Here is a 15,208-nt window from a genome sequence, read left to right as displayed (position 1 = left end):
AGAGAGAGTCTCACTTTATCACCCTCAGTAGAGTACTATAGCGTCATAGCTCACAGCAACATCCAACTCCTGAGCTCAGGCGATTCTCTTGCCTCACCCTCCCATGTAGCCGGGACTACAGGCGCCTGGCCACAACGCCTGGCTATTTTTAGAGGTGAGGTCTTGCTTTGGCTCAGGCTGGTCTCGAACCTGTGAGCTCAGGCAATCCACCAGCTTTGGCCTCCCAGATTGCTAGGATATAGATGTGAGCTACCACGCCTGGCTATAAGTATTTTTAAAATGTATAAGATATTGTATTTATAATGTATATAAATACAACATTCATAGGCATATATACTTTTTTTTTTTTAAGACGCGGTCTCACTCCGTCACTTCGTTTAAAGTGTAGTGGCATCCTCACAGCTCACTGCAACCTCAAACTCCTGGGCTCCTAAGTAGCTGGAACTATAGGCACATGCCACCATGCCCAGCTAGTTTCCTAATTCTTTGTAGAGACTAGGCTTTGCTATGTTGTCCAGCAACATAGTGATCCTCCTGCCTCACAGTCCCTCCCAGTGTGCTGGGATTAACAGGCATGAGCCACTGAGTCACTCATGCCTGTAATCCTAGCTTATAAGTTTTTATTACAGAAAATTTCAGACAAATGCCAAAGTAGGCCGGGGATGTTGGCTCACATCTGTAATCTTAGCACTCTAGGAGGCTGAGGCGGGTGGGTTGCTTGAGCTCAGGAGTTTGAGACCAGCCTGAACAAGAGCAAGATCCCATCTCTAGGGATCTCAGGCGTGGTGGCTCAAGCCTGTAATCCCAGCACTCTGGGAGGCTGAGGCAGGTGGGTTGCCTGAGCTCAGGAGTTTGAGACCAGCCTGAGCTAGAGCAAGACCTCGTCTCTAAAAATAGCTGGGCATTGTGGAGGGCACCTGTAGTCCCAGCTACTCAGGAGGCTTAAACCCAAGAGTTTGAGGTTGTTGTGAGCTGTGATGCCATGGCATTCTACTGAGGGCGACAAAGTGAGACTGTCTCAAAAAACGAAATAAAACAAAACAACCCCCCGTCCCCCCTAAAAAAAACCCTCTGTCTAATAAAAACAGAGAACATAGCCTGGTGTGGTAGCAGGTGCCTGTAGTTCCAGCTACTCGGGAGGCTGAGGCAAGAGGATTGCTTGGGCCCAGGAGTTTGAGGTTGCAGTGAGCTATGATGCTGCCATTGCATTCTAGCCAGGGTGAAAGAGCTCTTTTTCAAATCTCTGATTCCTTTCTCTTTGCCTTCCTGCTAATGTTAATTGGTGACAATCTCTCTCAAAGGCTCTCACAGACTTCAACATGAAGCTCAAATTCCTAATCAGGGCAAATCTGGTTCTATGTGGCACGGCCACTTCCAGTTTCAGGTCCTCCTCTTTCCCTGCCTCTCATGCTCAAGTCACACTGAATTAACTGCAGCTCCCTAAAGACCCCATAAACTTTGTCCATGTTGTCACTGCTGCCTGATGTCTATCTCCTCGCCTCTTTTCCTGTCTAGCTTATGTGGTACAACTTAGGTCAGTCACCAGCTTGAAAACCCTTCCATCTTCTCTGTGAGCCGATGTCTCTCTGCTGTGCTCTCGAAGCACCCGTGTCATCTCTGTTACAGTGTTTATGACACTGCATTATACCTGCAAACTGGGCTGTCTTCCCTACCAGACTGTGTGCTCTTTGAGGGCAGGAATCATGTCTTGACTCTGAATTCCTAGAATTCAATACAGTGCCTGGGATGAAGTAGGTCTTAAGTATTTGTAGAGTGAATGGGCAAATCCATTAAAGAGACATTTTAGAGAAAAAAAAAATAGACTAAATTATAAGAAAAGGCCAGGGAAAGACATGGGGGAGAGACAAGGGATACAAAGGGGTTAAAAAAGCCACAGTTCCAAGTTTGGGGGCCACGGGAATGGTGATGGCACGGACATAAATGGGAGAAACTTGGGAGAGCAAGCTGGCTTTGAGAAGCGATGATGAGATCTAAAATTTTATCTGTGTTAAATGCAATGTATTGCTAGACTATCAACAGCACACAGTGATTTAGGAATAGAAAGATAAAGGAAAATATTCATGGCACAGCTGGACGAGAGCACTAATTGGCAGGGAAGTGGGTTACAGGTGAGTAAATGAGTGTATGGAACACTGTGGAACAGAAAAGAATCCAAAAAGGAACACAATCCAAAAAGGAGTGCTTGGCACAGAAGAAGCACTCAGGTCTGCGCTGATGATCCTCGTCTTATTATTTGGCCTTTGGTAAGGTGGGGTTTCAATCCTCAGCCTCTGACAGGTGAAAATACTGCCAGGGCTCTATCTGCCTATAATCTTGCGAAAGCTATGCTAACCTCTATCCTTCTCACTGATAAAGGATCAGAATAAGAGAGTTAGATCTAGGAATCATGTGGAGAGGTGGTAGCTGAGGTCATGGCACTCAGGGTTGTAGAGTAAAGAGCAAACAAAGGAAACAAGCCCCTGGGCAGAGAAGCCAGAGAGGGCTCTGGAGCAAAGGCAGTCAGGCAGGGCCAGGGGAGAGAGAGGCTGCAGCAGAGCCTCAGGGAAGGGGTCAGAGGGACCAGAGGGGGAGAGGGATGGGCTCTGAAGCAGCCCAGGAAAGGGGCCAAGGTAGTCTTCAATGGCAGAGCAAGTGCTTCAGTTCATTCATTTGAAAAGGTTACTGGTGGGTGGCACCTGTGGCTCAGTGAGTAGGGTGCTGGCCCCATATACCGAGGGTGGTGGGTTCATTCCCAGCCCCGCCCAAACTGCAACAACAACAACAAAATAGCTAGGTGTTGTGGTGGGCACCTGTAGTCCTGGCTACTTGGGAGGCTGAGGCAAGAGAATTGCCTAAGCCCAAGAGCTGGAGGTTGCTGTGAGCTGTGATGCCACAGCACTCTACCCAGGGCAAAAAAGTGAGATTGTCTCTTAAAAAAAAAAAGCAAGTAAATAAAAAAAAAATAAAAAATAAAAGGTTACTGCATGAATGGTAGCAGGGATTTTATTTTTATTTATTTATTTATTATTATTATTTTGAGAAAGGGTCTAACTATGTTACCCTCAGTAGAGTGCTATGAAATCATGCTCAGAGCAACCTCAGACTCTTGGGCCTAGGCGATTCTTTTGCCTCAGCCTCCCAAGTAGCTGGGACTACAGGCACTTGCCACAATGCCCAGCTATTTTTTGGTTTCAGTTGTCATTGTTTACCTGCTCTGGGCCAGGCTCAAACCCGCCTGCCTTGGTGTATGTGGCCGGCACCCTACTCACTGTGCTATGAGTGCTGAGCCTATTTGTTTATTTTTTTGAGACAGAGTCTTACTTTGTAGCCCTTGGTAGAGTGCCATAGCGTTAATAGCTCACAGCAACTTCAAACTCTTGGGCTCAAGTGATCAGCCTCCCAAGTAGCTGGGACTACAGGCGCCTGCCACATGCCCAGCTATTTTTTAGAGGCGGGGTGTTACTCTCGTTCAGGCTGGTCTCAAACTTCTGAGGTCAGGCGATCCACCCACCCGGGCCTCTCAGAGAGCTAGGATTACAGGCGTGAGCCACTACATGCGGCCCCAGTAGCAGGGATTTTGATTTGAAGGCAGAAGAGTCAGTAGAGAGGCAAATGGCGGGATGAAGAGGAAAGATGTGGAGAGTGAAGGAACAGGATTTGGGGCACGACTGGAGGATTAGCCGGTGTACACATCTACTCTCTTGTCTATGAGACACTCCTGCCAAAGCTCCACTCTCCTTCCCACCCTCAGGCAGCGACTTGAGACCCAGTGTCAGATCTAAAAAAAACAAGGGACCTCAATCTCCTTCCCCTCACAACCTCCTGTCAGTGGGAAGAAATAAACACCTCCCTTACTCTGAGGCTGCGCTTCTCAAAATGGTAACCATTAGCCACAGGCGGGTACTTAAATCTAAATTAATTATAATTAAATAAAATGAAGTTCCTCAATCATACTAGGCACATTTTAAATGTTCAGCAGGCTGACGTGGCCACTGAGCTGGGCAGCACATACAGAGTCTTTCCACCACTGCAGAAAGTCCTGGGGGACAGTGCTGCTCACAAGTCTTAGAGGTGTAGTACCTCCTCTTCCATCTTAGGGATGCCCACTTCTCTCTGCCTTAAAAAAAGGCACTTTCCAGGCTCTAGACACTGAATCAACCAGGTCCCGGTGGAAATGACTTATAGCTTGGCTTTTCTGTTTTTGGACACAGAGGCTTATTCTGTCACCCTCAGTAGAATGTTCTGGCATCACAGCTCACAGCAACCCCAAACTCTTGGGCTCAAGAGATCTTCTTGCCTCAGCCTCCTGTGGAGCTGGGACTATTAAGGGCCTGCCCTGATGGCCAGTTAGTTTTTCTACTTTTAGTAGAGATGGGGTCTCACTCTTGTTCAGGCTGGTCTCAAACTCCTGAGCTCAAAGGCCTCCCTGAGTGCTAGGATGACAGGTGCGAGGGACTGCGACAGCCTCCCTCCCTCCCTTCTCTTACTCCTGCTTTCCCCACCAGACCACCTCCCACTCTCCTCCTCCCAGGGTGATTTGTCCTGCTTCCTCTTGCTTCCTAGTGACAAGCGAGCAGTTGCCAGATGCCTCAACATCCAGGGAAATCTGTCAGATACTCTGGCTGGCGGGAAGCAAAGTGCGACAAAGCTGGAAGGGACCACAAAGCTGGAAGGGACCGTAATCCTCTTCCAAGTCAACTCCCTCGCTGACAGATGTGATGGGAAGCAGCCCTGGGTGGGAGGGAAAGTAAAAAGGCGCACCAGCTCCCAGACACGCGAGGGCACAGCCAGAGGGTTCCAACTGAGCTGCATTCCTGGGAACGTTTCGGAACTTCTCTGCCTTGGCTGACGCTTTATGTGCTTCCCAAGATAACATTCCTTTTACGGACAATGCAATGATTTTGGGCCCATGGGTTTCATTCCATGTGGAGGGAAACTGGACAAATCCTGGATGTGGCTGGGGAAAGAGACAACTCAACTCTTCTCTGTGAAACCTCCACCGAGGGCAGTGCCCCGTCCTCCCTCCTAAGTTGCCTTCTTTGGCCCTGCCTTGTGCTGCTAGGGTTCTGCTGTGACCAAGTCCTCGGAGGACAGGAAATGTGAGGACAGAGTTTTGGGAAAGAAAAATTCCCCAAGGAGCTTCAGGTAGGGAAAACTAGGAAATGAACAGATGGAGGATCCTCCAGCACGAACATCCTGATTTAGCTTCCCTCTTCTCGGGGAAGGGCTTCCACTGCTGGGCTTGACATACAACCAGATCGCTGACTTTGAAGATTCCCCCTCCCCTTCAGACAATCCTGGTGACCCTGGGACCATGCACGCAGGGGCAGAGGACAGGCCACTGGAGTCTAACCTCTACAGACTCTGTCCCACCCCCAGCAGACCACATCTGACTATTTAGATAAGCCTGAGAATCAAAGGAAGAAATTCCCAACTCTTTTACTTCATCCAAAGGCCGATGGGCTGAACAGAGTTCTCTGGCAAGATCTTAACCTGGAAGTCACAGGAACTCCTTCCACTCTAGCCTAGTCTCTCCAAGTCCCAGCCCCTCGCTTCCCACCACAGTTAGCTGATTCCTCCACAACTCCTTTTCACTACTAGTAACTCAGGAGACAGCTCTTGTTTAAGCAGCCAGGGGGCCAGCCAACTCAGAAGCAGCAACATGTCCTAAAATGGTCAAAGAAAACTCCACAGGTTTGGCTGGAGCTCAGCTCCTGAAGGAAGGGGGTAGAGTCCTGCAGGGAGGATGAGTTTAACATCCCCATCACCCCGCCCCAAAACTCAGGCCTAAGATTAACCCCACTGGTGCTGATCACTTACCATTCCACAGGACCTCCAGCCATCGGGGGGACTGCGGAATAGCCTTGTTCTCTTTTATCATGGGACTGACGTAGGATGCTAAGTAAGGGACAGATGTCCAGATCTATTAAAGGAAGGGAGGGATGGGAAATCAACAAACAAGACTGATCACAGTCACGGTCTCACAAACACACGACATGCACACACGCTTGTCAATATGATCTTCAAGGCCTAGCCCTGCTTTACTTTTCCTGTCCTCGTCACCTTCTTTTACTCCAGAGGCTCTGGCTGACAACCTGGAATACTCCTTACGGCACCAAATCAAGGAACCAGAGGAGATGGCTGTGTCCAGGGTGGAAGATGAGAACCAGGGCACCCTGGGAGTCCCAAGCGACACTCAGGTCCCATTCACTCTCTATTAACAGTTTGGAGACTTCATTACAGTATTCGGCCTGCCTTTTCATTGGTAAAATGGGATGAGGGTAAAGATAGCCAAATAAATGAAATGAGCAAATATTTACCCGGCACCTACAACGTGCCAGGCAGTGGTTCAGGCATTCAGCCCCCCACTCGGTCACTCCACACTGGACACCCTGCCAACACCCATTCACCTTGGCTGCATTTACGAGCCTCCAAGCATTGAGCAGGCCAAAACCATGCTGGTGGCTATGGCTGAAGCCCGCTTCATTGGTGACCCAATCTGCACGGCGATCTTCATACTGGAAGGACAGAGGTCCTGGTTAGTCGCTTCACTGACAATGTAATCTCAACAACCCAACTTCGGTTTCCCTGCCCACCCTGTTGGCTGATCCAGTCTAGACTCTCCCACTGAGGCTACCAGGAATGGATTCCCCAAGGAAAGCTGGGACAAAAGGTCGAAGCCCATGATGTCACCACCCCAGTGGCCTGCTTCTAGAGAGCCAGGAGGCATGAGGGAGAGCCCAGCCAGAGCCCGCCTTCGTAGGTACCAGCATCAGCAGAATAGGAGCAAACAGGTTCAGGCCTGTGGTCTCTGTGGGGTCCCACACCTGTTCTTTATACACACAACTCGGAAAGTGACTTGGTGCCTCACTTTGGGACATTTTGAATCTGAAGCATCCTGATACCTGAACTCTGGGGCAGGCGGGGCCAGGCCACTTGTCCACCTGTTGGGATCTCACCTGGGTGGCTGTGAAGACAATGATGTGCTGGACGTCACGCCACGTGAGGCAGGGCCGTGCCTGCAGCATCAGGGCTATCATGCCAGCTGCCAGAGGGGCTGCAGCTGAAGTCCCCGTGTGGCCCTCGGTGCAGCCGGTGCCCTTCTGCAGGTCCCAGTCAGTGGTCACCTGGGATGGGAGAGGGAGAGTGGGTTAGAAACTGAGTTCAAAGGTGGTGTAGAGAGAAGGGTGCAGGACTGGTCCTCAGAACATGCTTCTCGGGTGGACCCTCCTTGGTTAGAGCTTTATCTTTGACCAGAGGGAGGCCCACTAGCAGGGAGGGCAAAGGAGGTCCTTAATCCTTTTGGCCTCCTAAGAGAATGCTGGAGAATGGAGATAAGGAAAATAAAAATTAAAGTTACTTCTGAGGGTCTGACCGTGGGGAAAGAGATGGAGATGTGGGAGGGCGCCAGTGCAGGCAAGTTTCCTGAGTCTTGCTCCTCTAATATTCTTACTCCCATTCCCAAATTCTCTACCCCAACCCCCACTCCTAGCCTTCTAACCCCCGCAACCAAGCCAGACAAAGGAAGTGGCCAGGGGAGCTACTGGGCCCCAGCTGGAGCTGGGACAACAGTGACGGCACCATTCAAGGAAATCCAACTTGGCAACTAAGTGACAGAGGCTGGAGTGGCTTCAGTAGGAACACAGGGAATGTGTTCCCAGGGAGAGCTGTGCCCTGCCTCGCCCTGGGCTCAGTGTCTACATGGCCTGCCTGCACTCTGTGGCCCTCGACAGGACAACTGCTTCACTGCGCCAGGCTGGGTGCCATAAGTCCCCTTCTCTCTACCTGTGGTTCTAGGTGGAAGGCAAGAGTGGAGGAAGGAAAGATAACATCTGTCTGGCATCAAGCTCTTTTCAGCCCTCATCAACCCTGGAGCCCCAGAGGGTTTAGCTAAGGAGGGCCCTGCTGGAATCCGGTGGAGCTTGGATCCTTGGCACATGGTGCCAGTACTAAACCAGAAAATTTCTTTCTTCCAAATTTGTCTTCTGGGCTGGACACCAGGGTGCCAATTTCTGCCAAGAGCTGCCCTTTCTCCATTGTACTCATTGCCTCCCTCCCAGCTGCTCTAGCAGCTGCCAAGAGATGTAATTTTCACCCAGATACTGTACACTCCCAAGAACTCTGTCCAAGTTGTTGTAGTCTCAACGAGAGCGGGAAGCCTTGTCCGTGCTAGGGAACAGATTGATTTTTTGCCCGTTAAGGAAAATAGCCTCACAGTGACAGTCTAGCATGCAGCTGGGAAGCCCATGAACTTCCCCATGGTGGCAGCAGCCCTGGGCAGGCATGGGAAAGTCCAGAGTAGCTTCCCCAGGCAGCCAAATAGTGGGAAGCATATGCCCCAGCCTCTGCCTCAGAAAGACAGCTCCACCCAGCTGCCCTGGCCATTGAATAGAAACTGGCACCAGGTTTCCAATGCAAGGACATTCCAAAGATGGAAACTTGGCTAAGTAACCTCTCTTCATTTCTGGACAAATTGCAGTTCAGAGGGAAGGTGGGGGTAAGAGTGAGCTGACTTAGGAGGAGAAAAGCCAGGTATACCAGAGCAAGAGTGACAACTGTGTTATAGAGACTTCCTGGGTTTCTCGCTACGCCAGGGGTGAGCTCAGTTTCCCCAAACTTCAGGGTGAAGAGTACAGCATGTTCCTTCGCATCGTCCTAACCGAGCCAGGCCAAGGCCGGGTGCCCTGTGTACAGAGCTCAGGCTGCTGAGCTTAGCCTCTCCTTGCCTTTCCACTTCAGTCCACTCCCGTTTCTCTTATCCCCAGGGCAGGGCGAGGGGGTAGGGGTCAGCTGGCATAGAGCCTTGGAACATTTTGTTGACCAGAAGTCATTTATTGGCATAACAAAATTTCAGTTTTGGAAAATAAATTTGACCCAACAGGAAGACAAAGCAGCCCAATTCCCAGTGGCCCCAGAGAGACCTTGCAACCCAGCCACTGGAGAAATCTGACACCACCTGGCTCCAGCCCAGCTCTGGCCTAGAGCCTTCTAACCCCATATGACATTACAATGGACAACAGGACAGGCAGGGAGTTCTAGGATGATGGTTTGGAGACCTGGCCTATCTCTGCCAGGATGGAGCTAAGTCCAGCCGGGCATAGACAACGACCCCTGAATTCTTTAACTGGCTTCACAGGCTAGAGAAGCTCCACTCCCCTCCCTGATTCATTTGCTACAACTCCAAGTATAGCTCCAGAGAGAGCTCTCTTTCATGTTGACACGAGACATTCCCTGACTCCTTTTCCCACCCATCCCATGAAAACAACTACCAATTTTCCTCCTGAATATGAACATGACTCATCTAAGGGCTGAAGAGCAGATGATTCTTTTTTTAAGTCCACAAAAGTTAGCAAAAGCCCAAATTCTATCGAAGGAAGACATTTCAAAGAAGTTGTTTAATGAATGTGATGCTTTGTTTCTCTAAGTATATTTGTCCTAAGTCACAATTTGAAGACAAAAGCCATTTCCACAGATTTCTCCAGAGGCCTCAGTTTGGCTCTCCCGACAGTGGCACCTTCAGAGACACAGCTCTGCTGGGGAGGTGGCACCTGAGGCTCAGGATGGGAAAGCAGGGGACAGGAACATGCTGCAAAGCCTGCCCCATGGTGTCCTGTGGGACAGTGGCAGGGTCTGTAGAGGGCCTGGGAGACACTCACGATGCTCCGAAGCATCTTGTCCCCACCACTGAAGGTGACCGCCAGCATGGAGGCACACTCCTCTGCGTAGAATGGCATCCGCCCCTCCTCATCCACGGCACCTAGGGACACAGGAGGGAAATGGAAGCTGGGATGAGGATGGGGTCCTAGAGTCATCTTTGAGCTGTCACCTAAGGGACCGTCCTGAGCTTAAAACATGATCTGAGTGACCTGAGTCCCTCAGTGTGCCCACAACCCTCACCTCAACAAGCAGCCTCAAGTGGCAGAAAGTATACTGTGCCCTAATACTATTGTTTCAATAGGCTCTTGGGTAAAAGTGGAGGTTTTCCACTCCTGTACCTACTTATTCATTCAGGTGTCCATTTTTTTCAAAACTGATTAAGCATCCACTGTGAGTCATATACTGTGCTAGGCATCGGGAACATATGGAAAAGGCCACAGTCTTAGTCTATAGGAGCCTAAGAGTTCAAGTGCAGTGGCTCATGCCTGCAATCCTCAGGAATCTCAAGGAGCCTAGAGGCCAGGCTCAGTGGCTCATGCCTGCAATCCTAGCACTGGGAGGCAGAGATGGAAGGACTGCTTGAGGCCAGGAGTTCAAAACCAGCCTTAGCAATATAGCAAGACCCTGTCTCTACAAAAAAAAAAAAAAACATTAGCTGAGTGTGGTTACACATGCAAGTCACAGCCACTCAGGAGGCTGAAGCAGGAGGATCACTTGAACCCAGGAGGTCAATGTGGTTGTGAGACCACCAGACAGACCATCATTTGGTCAAGTGAGCTACGATGATGCTTTGTTTGTACTCTAGCGTGGGCAACAGAGCAAGATCCTGTCTCTTTAAAAAAAAGAAAGGTGGCCAGGCTCAGTGGCTCACACATGTAATCCTAGCACTTGGGGAGGCTGAGTTGGGTGGATTGCTTGAGCTCAGGGGTTTGAAACCAAGACTGAGACCCTGTCTTTACTAAAAATAGAAAAAAAACTAGCTAGGCATCTTGGCAGATACCTATAGTCCCAGGTACTCAGGAGGCTGAGGCAAGAGGATCACCTGAGCCTAAGAGTTTGAGGTTGCTATATGCTATGATGCCATGGCACTCTACCCAGGATGACAGAGTGAGACCTTGTCTCCAAAAAAGAAAAGAAAAAGAAAAAGAAAAAGAAAAAAAGTAAAAGAAAGAAAAGGAGCCTACAGGTAAGTAAGAACTAAGAACTCAGGTAGGTAAATACAGCTGGGGTGGCAAAGCCTCTGAGTGGGAGCACGGGTGAAGGGCACTAGAGGGGTCTTAGGGAATCCTTCAAGCAGGAGGCAAGTAGACCACAGAAAGAGAGACGAGAGAAGAGGCTTCACTAGTTGTGTGGGGTGGAGGCTGTGGTACTGAGGGTGATCTCCAGATGATGGTTTAAAGGTGTTCCCAGGGTATGGTGACATCTAAGGAAGTCTCAAGATCCTCTGAGAGCAGGGCCAGTCCTGTCCGAGCCCAGGGATGATTGGGCTCACTCATTTAGACAGACACACTGAAGCTGAGGCACACTAAGATCCGCAGTGCCCTCACCACTGAGTGATACACACATGCACACACACACACACGCACGCACAGGGCAACGCTACCTATGGTGACTGTGTAGATGGAGTTGGCATAGCCATCGTAGTTGCAATTGTCGTTGTGCTGGCCCCCATTACCACTGGCTACCACAAAGATGCTCCCAAAGCCCTGGCGACCAGCAATCACCCCATGTTGCAAGGCAGCCTGAGGAGCAAAAACGTCAGGTATCAGTTGAGGAACTCATGGGAAGACCTCTACCTGGTGCATCAGACTCCCTCTCCATCCCTTCTAAGAAAAGGAAAAAAGTTCAAAGGGCACTGGGCGTGGAGGAAAGATTTAAAGACGGACACAAGATGGAGAGGGAGCTGTGATTTGAACCATGTCTGATGGTGTACTGTGCTTATCAGACGACAGGGTGGAGGATCGTTTTCAAAGGAAAACAATCACAAAGCACTGCTCCATTTTGCTGTCTAAGTCCTAGTGTCCCCATGCTTCCTGCCCCTAGGTTAGGCACGCTCTTCCTAAAAGGAGGCAGCGGGGCAAATGGGACAGGGCTAGCACTGCAAATGGGGTGGGTGGGGAGGGACTGAGTTGTAGCAGTTCTTCCAGGACTGAGTGAGGAGCGTGTCCCACCCTCTTCTTGTGGGTCAGTTACCTTTCCAAGCTGATGTGGGCCATCCACTGTCTTCCCATCATCATCTGGTCCCCAGCTGTTGAGAAATACCCAGAGGGAAGGGGCAGATCCAGGCTGTGGCTGCCCACCCAGGGCCTCCCAGTCTCGGCTGGCAACCCTTCTGCCTGCAGCTCTTTCTCTCCTCCCAAGGGTTCCAGTTTAGGACTCCCATGATTACAAGACGTAGGGTTCAAAGGTCCATCCCTTTTCCAAAGTAGAAAACAGAAGTCTGTGCTGAAGTTTTTCTTTCCCTGGACATATTCCCAGTTTAGGACCATGTTCTCCTGCTCCTAAAATTCCTTTTTTCAGGTGGCAGGAGAAAGTACATAGTAGCAGAGAGGGACAGGGGTGACTCCTCTCCTGATCTAGGGATCTACTATGAGGCTTGATAGCAGAGCACCACTGAAGGGATATCTGATCTGTGTATGTTCTTGGTTCTTAGAGTGAAGCGTTCTTTATTCTTTCCTCTAAGAGGAAATGTACCCTGTGGAGAATGCTGTGAATTTAAGGGAGGTACTGCTGGGGAGAACAGGTGCCATCAGTGCCATGGGGGCTTCCCAACTCCAGTTTCTCCTTTTCCCTCTACCATGGCCATGACCTGAAGTTGCAGGTCCGCTTATGTAGGGTGGCAGGGCTTGGTGCTGGGCGCTCAGCTTACCCTTGGAAGTAAGAAAGTAGGAAAGTAGGAAAGTCTACTTCCTTCTAGAGGCTTTATGAGTTTAGAATGTGGGGCAGGCTGGGGCCTCTCATGTGGTCCTGGTTACTGGGGACATAGAAGCTTAAGAAGGAGAATCCAGGGGCTGGGGATCTGGAGGAAGGAGGAAGGAGGGCAATGGACCTATTCGTTGAACCCAGCCAGGGCACCCCTACTTGGGCCTGCCTAGGTCGGCGGATTTGCAGGCCTTTTGTTGGCAGATTCATTCCCCATGCTCTAGCCTCTACCATCCCACCTGCCCTACCTCACCGCAGCTCTGCCTTACCTGCAGCTGTAGATGTCGTTGATCTGGTAGTGCTTGTTGAACGCCACAGCCTCCATGCTGTCGGTGAGAGGTCCGTCCAGCACCCGGATACCTAGGCATCAAAGGCCACAACAGCTCCTTACTAATGCTGGTCCCCCAGACCCGGAAATGTGTGCGTGGTGGGGAGCCACAGGTATAGTGCTTTCTGGCACTATACACATTTTTAGACCAGGTATACATATTATATGTCCAAAAATATTTTTTAACATAATGCTAGATCTTAGATTTTTAACAATCACGGAGTCTGGTGGGACAGTCATAGGCTAGAATGTAACCAAGGTTCCCTTCTTATCCTTACTCTCAATCATAATAAAACACTTAGCACAGTGCTTGACACAGATATCCAATAAATGGTATTCATCACCATTGCTACTCTCATGGATGCCCCATTTTGCTCTTTAAAATGGGTGGGTCACATCCTGATGACCATGGAGGGACCAATGGCCTTTCAGAACAAGGGACCTGGCCACAGTTAAGGTTTCTGAGCCCTCTGTAGTTTCATTTACAGAGGGCTGCTGCCCTCTGCAGGAGTGTAAAAGGATCACAGCCAGTCTATGCACTCTGCAAGTTCCCAGGAATTAACCAGGAATCGCAAGGAGGGTTCCCCATTCATTCCCCACAGAGACTGAGAGGAAAAGGAACCACAGCCAGGGGAGAACAGGGCTGATAAGCTCCCCTGAAAGGATGGAGAACAACCTGTGACTGTCAGTAGGACTGGAAACTGGAAAGCCAGGACCTCCTGGCATCCCCATAAACATGGGACTACAGAGGAAAAACCAAGAAGGCACTTTATAGATTATGAGAATACCAATATAACGTAGTCAAGTAAAAGGTCATTGATGGTCTACTGTGTTTCAAGTAGTGGGATCTGCTGCTAAAAAACATGTCTGAAACACCACTGCACTGAAAAATCACTGAACTCATTTGTCTTACAGACGCCTATTATAAATTTACCCTTGCTCTATGCCATGTGTGGGGTGTTAGGGGTGGGATAAAGACATTTCAGTGTGGTAAGGGGTAGAGAGAATGAAGACTGTGGTCACAGGAGCACCTTACCAAGGCTAGAATCAAAGCATGTTACCTGCTATGCGGCTCCCATAGGCCACGCCCACGGCACAGAAGCTGTTGTTGGGCACAGCAGCAATCTCTCCTGCACACCGAGTGCCATGGTGGTTGCCATTCTCTGCATCCGGGTGGGGCATGGGGTCAGGATCATTCGAGTTCAGGTCATAGCTACCCTCAGGGCTCTGAAATATTGGGGGAGGGGGCAACATGTGGTCAAATCCTGGAGCACAGGGAGGGAAGGAACAGGGAGTTTGGGACTCCAAGCCAGGGCAGCAAGCCCATCTTTCTTTGCAAACCATGTGGGTTCAAGATATGAGCAAAGGCCTGGAGCAAAACTGAGAAGAGGAAACTTCTCTCCTGCCTGCTGTAGGAATGTGTCCACTGCTCCATGGCTTTGGAAACCCGGACACAAGAGGGTTAGGGCTACCTAAAAGCCACACTGCAGAGAGAGGAAGGTACACAGAACTTCTGTGGAGAGGAAAGTTGCCAACAGGGGCCACTCCCTGCTCCCCAGGGAAGGAGTGGCAGCAGGAAGCAGGAAGCAGGAAGCACTGCCTGGGATTGCTCTCCCACAGGGTTAGAGCCACCTGTGGGGCCTTGACTGCCAGTCTGGAAAGCTGGCCAGGACAAAGGGGAGAAGATGAACATTATCCCACCACCCAGGCTTTTGTTTGACCCAAAAACCTTTAGGGGAGGGGACGAGGCTGAGGCCACATCAAGGAGGAGGTAAAGTGTGGTGGTGGGAAGGGTCATTCCAGGGCCACTCACATAGTTGGGGGCAATATCCTGGATGGTGTGTTCCACTCCGTCATCCACTACCACCACCGTCACCCCACGCCCAGTCACATTGCGCTCCCACACACCTGTCACGTTGATGTCCCTGCCAGGGCTCCGCCGGTTATTCTGTAGGAGAGGGGGTAGGATTCTAGTGACACACAGCAAGCCCCAGAGAGAGACACAGTTAGAGCTGGCAACACCTTTTCACCCTTGGCCTAGGAGCCAGAGGCTACAGACCAAGAGAGCCAAGGAGGGGCACATGAGGGCCGTGCCATACAGCCTTGGTCTCCAGGACAGTTCAGCACCAATCACGGGTGACTTAGGTGAAATGGTGGCTGGGATTAAGGGTTACGTGGGATGATATAATTATTATGCTTAAAGTAGTTATCGCTTATGTAATAGTGTTCACCATGAGTTGTGCGCTGTTCTTTTTTTTTTTTGTGAGACAGAGCCTCAAGCTGTCCCCCTGGGTAGAGTGC

General features: G+C 50.3%; 1 protein-coding gene across 2 annotated transcripts in view; it reads right to left on the bottom strand.

Moving 5' to 3' along the window:
* PCSK7 (proprotein convertase subtilisin/kexin type 7) overlaps positions 1-15,208 on the bottom strand; it is a 28,298-nt gene that overhangs the window by 8,600 nt on the left and 4,490 nt on the right. For both annotated transcript variants that reach the window (XM_012809577.2, XM_023517313.1), the window contains exons 4-12: positions 14,721-14,855; positions 13,969-14,134; positions 12,849-12,939; positions 11,851-11,905; positions 11,261-11,399; positions 9,657-9,757; positions 6,960-7,127; positions 6,411-6,518; positions 5,821-5,923 (exon numbers count right to left, since the gene is read on the bottom strand). In XM_012809577.2, coding sequence (XP_012665031.1) covers positions 5,821-5,923; positions 6,411-6,518; positions 6,960-7,127; positions 9,657-9,757; positions 11,261-11,399; positions 11,851-11,905; positions 12,849-12,939; positions 13,969-14,134; positions 14,721-14,855 — 1,066 coding nt within the window. The remainder of the gene's footprint in view (positions 1-5,820; positions 5,924-6,410; positions 6,519-6,959; positions 7,128-9,656; positions 9,758-11,260; positions 11,400-11,850; positions 11,906-12,848; positions 12,940-13,968; positions 14,135-14,720; positions 14,856-15,208) is intronic.

The sequence above is a fragment of the Otolemur garnettii genome, unplaced genomic scaffold (assembly GCF_000181295.1).
Source record: "Otolemur garnettii isolate 467f Iridium unplaced genomic scaffold, OtoGar3 scaffold00108, whole genome shotgun sequence".
Lineage (NCBI taxonomy): Eukaryota > Metazoa > Chordata > Mammalia > Primates > Galagidae > Otolemur > Otolemur garnettii.
This window is presented reverse-complemented; position numbering and strand designations above follow the sequence as displayed.